The 7,790-nt window shown below is 44.8% G+C and overlaps 1 protein-coding gene across 3 annotated transcripts; it reads left to right on the forward strand.

Annotated features, from left to right (window-relative positions):
* Window positions 1-57: 57 nt before the first annotated feature.
* On the forward strand, window positions 58-7,212 carry POLR2D (RNA polymerase II subunit D). 3 transcript variants are annotated; one of them, XM_024738061.1, is made up of 5 exons: window positions 58-172; window positions 1,478-1,520; window positions 2,261-2,441; window positions 4,585-4,680; window positions 6,027-7,212. In XM_024738061.1, the coding sequence occupies exons 2-5, from the start codon at window positions 1,484-1,486 to the stop codon at window positions 6,103-6,105; spliced, it is 393 nt and encodes a 130-aa protein (XP_024593829.1). In that variant the 5' UTR covers window positions 58-172; window positions 1,478-1,483; the 3' UTR covers window positions 6,106-7,212. The 3 variants fall into 3 exon arrangements, with proteins under 3 accessions (XP_024593829.1, XP_024593828.1, XP_024593831.1); XM_024738063.1 differs by having other exon boundaries at window positions 97-172; window positions 1,403-1,520; XM_024738060.1 differs by lacking the exon at window positions 1,478-1,520 and having other exon boundaries at window positions 80-172.
* The last annotated feature ends 578 nt before the right edge of the window (window positions 7,213-7,790 follow it).

A 7,790-nucleotide genomic window follows, 5' to 3' on the forward strand; every position in this document is an offset into this window, starting at 1 on the left:
CCAATGGAGCCCCGCCCCGTCTCCAAGACCACGCCCCTTTCTGGCCGCGGCTCGGCGCTTCCGCTTCCGGCGGTGTGGGCTGTGGCGCGCGGGGAGACGATGGCGGCCGGTGGCAGTGATCCGCGGGCCGGCGACGTAGAGGAGGACGCCTCACAGCTCATCTTTCCCAAAGGTGCGGCCTGGGGCTGCCGGAGTGTCCCCGTGGTCCTGCGTGGTTGCCGCAGGCCTGGGCAGGCGCGGCGAAGGGCAGGGAGGAGGGGGATGTGGGCCGGCAGGGCAAGGTGCCGCGGGAGCGGGCCAGCCGGAGTCCACGCCTGCAGCCCTGGAGCCGTCGGCGCCCAACTCCACACTGACCCTGGGCGGCCTCTTGCTCCTGTTTAAGTAGTTTGTTTTATCCGATAAGCTGTGAAGTGCTGGAGGGATGTGTCAAAGATAAAGCTGGCACTAAAGGGGAAAGGACAGATTTTAATCAGTAATATACTATTGCAGTGGGACAGAGTCAAGCGTGGACTCATCTAAACTTCGATCTGTAAAGGTGACTGGGCATATTAAAGGGAGAATGAAGGAATAAGGAGCGGAGTGAGCGGGGCCTCAGTAGGGTCGGGGAAGTGAAAAACTACGAAAAGCGGGAAGCGGGGGGTTGGTCCATTTTGAAACCCCTTTGGATTTGTTAACTGGCGTTTAACTCCTACCCTCCCACACCCCTCGCTCTGGGCTGGGAGACAGGGGCCCTGTCTTCAAGTGTTGGCTGGAACAAACAGTAAGTTATTTTGGCAGCCTTCAGTTTTCATAAATAGCCACTGTAAAGAGCTAGAGTCATCCCAAGGTTGCGGCCTGGAGCTATTAGAAATCTTGTTAGTGGTTTAAATGCATTTATTTTATTTTTATTTATTTTTGGCTGCATTGGGTCTTCGTTGCTGCATGTGGGCTTTCTCTAGCTGTGGCGACCGGGGACTGCTCTTCGTTGCGGTGCGCGGGTTTCTCATTGCGTTGGCTTCTGTTGTTGCGGAGCACGGGCTCTAGGCGCGCGGGCTTCAGTAGTTGTGGCACGTGGGCTCAAGAGCTGTGGCACACGGGCTTAGTTACTCCGCGGCATGTGGGATCTTCCCAGACCAGGGATCGAACCCGTGTCCCCTGCATTGGCAGTCGGATTCTTAACCACTGAGCCACCAGGGAAGCCCTCGTCAAGTTTCTGTGGACCAAAGTTGAGTCCTTGGGGAGAAGAGGACGACAGGAAAGAGCCTGGAGTTTGGTCAGGGAGAGAATCTTTGTCAGATGGCTGGGAGTAAAGCGCGTTTTGCTATCAGAGAACTTCCTCTTTGCAATGTGATGTGCTTAATTTGTAATTTAAAAACCCAGAATAAGTAGAAAGCTTAAGATTTTAAAGTATCATATCTTACAGGTACTGGAAAGCACAAAATAAGTGGGGGAAGCCTTAACAGTACCCTCCTTTTAAAAAAAATTACTATATCCACAGTAAAACATGAAATTCCACACCTTTTCACCCAGAGGAAATGACCGTAAGTAGTTTAGTCTTATGCTTCCAAACTGTGCTCATTTGTAAATATATACTTACACACTTTATTCTTTGCAAAAATAGAATTATGCTATAGAGATCATACAGCTTTTTAAAAATTTGATGATATATTGTGTGGAACTGTTCTACTCTTTCAAAGGGCTAGGTAGTACTTAATGGTTGTACCATAATACTATTTATCTGTTGATAGACATATAGGTTGCTTCTAGTATTGTATTTTATAGACTCAAGGTGTAATACTCCCTTCCATAGGATAGCTTCATGGAAGTTTTGGGCATAATGGAAATATATGTTTGTTTTCTTTTTTATGGTGTAATAACTAAGAGGGAGATGGTTTTCTTAATTTCATGATAAATTAAACCAGTTTTTCATATTTAGGTTTTGTCTAGGTACTTTTTATTCAGGTTTTTGTTTGTTTATTTGTTTTTTAAATGCTGTACAGTTAGAAATTCCCTGGTAGTCCAGTGGCTAGGACTCGGCGCTCTCACTGCCGGGGACCCCGAGTTCAATCCCTGGTCGGGGAACTAAGATCCCACAAGCCACGCGGCATGGCAAAAAAAAAAAAAAAAAAACCTGAAAAATACTGTACAGTTGTGGGATATTGAAGCCTCTGGATTTCTGCAGGGACAGAGACTTGCTGATAGTCTCAAAGGCAAAAGAAACGTTTAGAAGCTGACTTTTGGAGGAATATTTTCAGCTGACATTTATGCTTCTCACAAATAGAGTTTGAAACAGCTGAGACACTTCTAAATTCAGAAGTTCATATGCTTCTGGAGCATCGAAAGCAACAAAATGAGAGTGCAGAGGATGAACAGGAACTTTCTGAGGTCTTCATGAAAACTTTAAACTACACAGCCCGTTTCAGTCGTTTCAAAAACAGAGAGACCATTGCCAGTGTACGTAGGTGAGTGCTAAAAGTTTTATTAATCCAGACTATTAGACATCTGCACGTAGAATGCTGTCGCCGCCTCCCCTGCTCCTCCCCGCCACCCCTTGGGCATCATCCGTACGATTAATGTAAGTAAAATAATGTCTTCGTCAAATTTTTGAAATAGCTTATATGGTCAAAACCCTCCTTGGCCACCTTTTGCTGTACCCCAAATCCCAGTTACCTCCCTGCAGAGTGACTGCTGTCAGAAGTTTGTTGTTAGCCCTGCAGAGCGTGTTCCATACATTGGCATACACACCATAAACACACAGCATTGTTTCATTTTGCTTTTTTCTTTTTTTAATAAAGTGGGCTTATTTATTTATTATTTCCCTGATGTGTCCTAGAGATCTTGCTATGTTAATAAATATAAATCAGGAGCATTCCTTCTGGATCTTTGCTTGACCATTCAAAAGGTGACAGGCTTTTAGCATTTTTTCCTAAGGCATTGCTTCTCAAATCGGTTGGATGTGCTCTGGGAAACAGTGAGGTGCTGGGGTATATAAGAGGCCCCAGGGAAAACAAGAGCTGTTTTAGCATTTCTTTGATTTCTTCGAAGATGAACATTATCTCATGTGAACTAGATAATCATTTGATGTTCTGATATAATTTGAGCCACTAGAGAAGTCCATTTTTATAAACTGGGTGTCATCAGTGTTACTTGGTGGTATGGTTTTTTTTTTGTTTTGTTTTGTTTTGTTTTTTTCGGAACGTGGGCTTCTCACTGTTGTGGCCTCTCCCGTTGCGGAGCACAGGCTCCGGACGTGCAGGCTCAGCGGCCATGGCTCACGGGCCCAGCCGCTCCGCGGCATGTGGGATCTTCCCGGACCGGGGCACGAACCCGTGTCCCCTGCATCGGCAGGCGGACTCTCAACCACTGCGCCACCAGGGAAGCCCGGTGGTATGGTTTAAAACATTTCTGCATTAAAGCAAACAGATACCAGTATATTGTGAAGTAAAACAAATGATATATATGATCTCTTTTTTCTAATACTTTAGTTGTATTTATTTATTTTTATTATTTATTTTGGCTGCGCCACGCGGCATGCGAGATATTAGTTTCCCGACCAGGGATCGATCGAACCCGTGCCCTCTGCACTGGGAGCTCGGAGTCTTAACCATTGGACCACCAGGGAAGTCCCTGAATTATTGAAATAAATCATGAGACTTAAATCCTTGCAGTTGCAGAAAGTCATTTGTGCCTATGCTCCCGAGTTGGTTGTGGGTACTTGTTTGCTACTCTGGTGAAATGTTTGAGAAGTACTGTCCTAAGGAAAAGCAAGTGGACAAAAAGATGTATATATGCAAATATTCTTCAGAGAGCTATTAATAATATTCACAGTTTTAAAAAAAACTAAATATTCAACAGTAATTAAATAAATTGTGGTAAATCCATTTGATAGACTACTATATATTTTTTGTTTGTTTGTTTGTTCTTTTCGGTACGCAGGCCTCTCACAGTTGTGGCCTCTCACGTTGCGGAGCACAGGCTCCGGACGCGCAGGCTCAGCGGCCATGGCTCACGGGCCCAGCCGCCCAGCGGCATGTGGGATCTTCCCGGACCGGGGCACGAACCCGTGTCCCCTGCATCGGCAGGCGGACTCTCAACCACTGCACCACCAGGGAAGCCCTTAGATACATTTAAAAGAGAATTTTCTTCAAGTCAAAAATAAATTTTCTTCAAGTCAAAAATAAATTTTCTTCAAGCCTGGTAGATGGGGGACATCTGACATCATGTGTTTGACATAAAATTAATAACAAAGGAAGCAAAGAACAGTGCGTAGGAAGAGCAAAGAGCAACAGAATAAATTCTTGGGGGAAAGCTTGTATAGTCCTCGAGGTACATAGCAGTTTCTCAGAAGTTATCATCGCAAGCATCCTCTGCCTTGGTGTGCTCGCCTCGCTTTCACTGTCTCTGCCTGATTTCGTTGTAGCTTCCTGTTCTCCAGGAAGAGGAACAGGAAGTGATTTGAAAGTGGGATTTTGCAGCAAACCTAACCATAATGGGAAGATTGCAAGTGCTTTATTTTTCCTCTTCCTTGCTAGCTACATTTGATGCCCTTTTTCCTATTCATCATTGTTTGATTTTGTTTGTCTTGATTTTCTTCCCTGTGATCAGCTTGCTGCTCCAGAAGAAGCTTCATAAGTTTGAGTTGGCCTGTTTAGCCAACCTTTGTCCAGAGACTGCTGAGGAGTCCAAGGCTCTGATCCCAAGGTTAGGACTGGTTGTGAAAAGCTCTGTGTGTATTGGATAAATTCTTACAAGTAGAATTACTGTGTCTAAAAGCTGTGTGCATTTAAAATCTAGATAGATATCACCAACGTTGGATGAGTGCCTTTGTAATGAGATTGATGGTTTTATAGCACACCGATTGTTGGCAAAAATATGAAACAGCTGAAACTCTTGGTACACTGATGATAGGAGTGCAAATTAGTACAGTCACTTTGGAGAGCAGTTTGGCTACATCCAGTAAAGCTAAAGATGAATATACCCCATGACCCCAAATTCATTCCTGGGTACGTGTCCTAAAAGCAACGAATACGTAGTTTAAAAGAAGACATGTATTCCAATGTTTATTGCTGCATTGTTAGTGATAGCAAAAACTGGACAAGTCAAGACTGGAGAAATAAATCATTGTATGATCATATAATGTTTATTATGTAGCAGTGAAAAAACTAGTGAACTAGGACAACGTGGCACAATGTCAACAAATGCCAAATTGAATTTTGAGTGAAAAAATTGCAGAAGGATACATACAGTACAATGCCATTTCTTTTTTTTTTTTTTTTTCCAGTACGCGGGCCTCTCGCTGTTGAGGCCTCTCCCGTTGCGGAGCACAGGCTCCGGACGCGCAGGCTCAGCGGCCATGGCTCACGGGCCCAGCCACTGCGCGGCATGTGGGATCTTCCCAGACCGGGGCACAAACCCGTGTCCCCTGCATCGGCAGGCGGACTCTCAACCACTGCGCCACCGGGGAAGCCCTACGATGCCATTTCTTATAGTTTAAAACCAGTACTGCATATTGCTTGTAGATACATTTACATATACTATAGTAAATATTAATATAAAAGTACATGTAGGGATGATGAATACCACATTTAGGATAATGGTTACTTCTGGGGAAGGAAGAAAAGGAATTGGAATAGGGGAGCACACACAGAGCCATCGATTTGTGTCTGTCATATTTATTAAGAATCAAGGGGAGAGGGAATTCCCTGGCGGTCCAGTGGTTAGGACTCCGAGCTTCCACTGCAGGGGGTCTGGGTTCAATCCCTGGTCGGGGAACTAAGATCTTGCAGGCCACACAGTGTGGAAAAAAAAAAAGGGAATCAGGTGGGGATAACTTTTAAAATGAGCTTATTTTCTATACCTTTTATATGTTTGAAGTACTTCATAATGTTTTTTAAAGGAAAGAAGTAAGAGTTGAAATGTAAAGGTGTCAGCGTTTAGGGGTAAGCGGAGAGGTGGGCCAGTGGTGCTCGAAGATTAGCACGCACGAAAGAAGAGGGCGGGGAACACTGTCGCTGCGACACTCACTTTTTTTGTTTTCCTTCTTGTAGCCTGGAGGGGCGGTTTGAAGACGAGGAGCTACAGCAGATTCTTGATGACATCCAGACCAAGCGCAGCTTTCAGTATTGATCTCCAGATACCACTGCTGCTGGGGGAGCCACATCACATCCCCAGCACAGCGCCACTGGCCCAGGATCCAGGGCTGACTTGCACAGAAAATCTATTGCAGAAGACACTTGGGCTTCCTTTGGATAGAACAACCCAGTGCTTGGTCTTGGTTTAGGTTGCTGTTTCAGGCTCGACCGTTGGACGCTGATGGCCAGCATAACCTTGGAGAGGCCTTGCAGTGGCTGCCTGAGCTTGCCTCTGGGAAGGGTGAGGTGGGGTGATGTGCATCTAAGCCACACTGCTGACGCCTCACATCATGGTCTTTGGCCCTTGTGTTATTTTTGATTCCTACTATTTCATGTTTTAATTTCAGTGTGTTCATAGTTTTTGAAGCTATACTAGAACATGTAAAACTGGTATGGGAAACAGTCTCACCTAAATGCAAAAAGAGCAATTAAACGAGACCCGTATCGTTCTTTGAAATTCTTAAAGAGAGGATGATAGCGCCTTGGCGTCATCGTGCTTAACCAGGAGACAGGGAAGAGGCTGCCGTGAAGAGTAGTTACACCTGAGGGTCACTGCTGAGCGCTGTGGGGCACACAGCCTTGAGATGGACACGTACTGTGCCTTTCTTCTTGGATTGCTGCACAGCATAGATTTGGAGTAAGTGGTCTTTAAGCACTTACTTTGTCACTGCCACATTCAGATTTTTCCTTCCTGGGCCAGATGTTGAAGGAGTGAGCACTTCATAGTGTCCTCATATGGGGCATCGGGTCCAAACCTCTGGCCTCCTGCTTAGCAGCAGGTGTTCTGGGATGGAGGAGACGTAGGAGGAGGGCGCCTGCCACTTCCCGAGCCACTACAGTGGCCTCACTCCATCTGAGGCTGGTTGCGGAGAAAACACTTTAAACACTGCGGCTCTGAATTTTCTGAAGGGAAATATGCCTGTTTTCTTCACAATTTGGTGATTTTTCTTTGAGGCACTTGTTGGCTCCAAGTGAATTCATGGTCCAGAGAAAAGGCTGGGGAAAGAACAAAGCTGGCTTTAAAAGTCAAGGTTGTTTTATGTCAGCTGCTGACTAAGGCAAAGATAAAATTTCTTTAATAAAGTCTCAGTTTCTGAAATGACATGGTTTCTGAGTCACCAATATTCTTGATCATTATTTGAAGGAAATGTCATTCATACCTCAATTAAAGAAGCATCTGAGGAAATAATCTTTTCATCCTTTGGCAACTTTACTTCTTTGAGACTCAGTGTTCTCAATTGTAAAATGTGGATAATAGTTTCTATTCCACGGATGTTTATAAAGATTGAATGAGAAAATTATTAAAAAGAGCTATCGGTGTCTGACATACACTATACCCCAGTAAATGTTAGCTGTTATAGTCAGCTTGCTTTGTAGAAATTAGTGCGAGGGGGACTTCCCTGGCGGTCCAGTAGTTAGGACTCTGCGCCTTCACTGCCGAGGAGGCCCCTGGTTCGATTCCTGGTCAAGGAACTAAGATCCCACAAGCCATGTGGCACAGCCCCCAAAAATAAATAAATAAATAAATAAATAAATAAATAAATAAATTAGTGCAAGGAATTGGTAGCATACCCACTGGTACTGGTATCAGACTATGAAAACAAACCCAACTGCCTACTCAAAGTCTGCAGAATTATCTTTTAAGAGAGTCAGTTCCATGGTTGGCACCAGGCAATGAAA

Source organism: Neophocaena asiaeorientalis, unplaced genomic scaffold, assembly GCF_003031525.2.
Source record: "Neophocaena asiaeorientalis asiaeorientalis breed wild unplaced genomic scaffold, Neophocaena_asiaeorientalis_V1.1 scaffold98, whole genome shotgun sequence".
Taxonomy (NCBI): Eukaryota; Metazoa; Chordata; class Mammalia; order Artiodactyla; family Phocoenidae; genus Neophocaena; species Neophocaena asiaeorientalis.

Coding starts and splice junctions, on each gene's coding strand:
- POLR2D (XM_024738060.1), top strand. CDS start 100: ATGGCGGCCGGTGGCAGTGATCCGCGGGCCGGCGACGTAGAGGAGGAC. Junction 173..2,260: donor ACAGCTCATCTTTCCCAAAG/GTGCGGCCTGGG, acceptor TCTCACAAATAG/AGTTTGAAACAGCTGAGACA. Junction 4,681..6,026: donor TCCAAGGCTCTGATCCCAAG/GTTAGGACTGGT, acceptor TCCTTCTTGTAG/CCTGGAGGGGCGGTTTGAAG.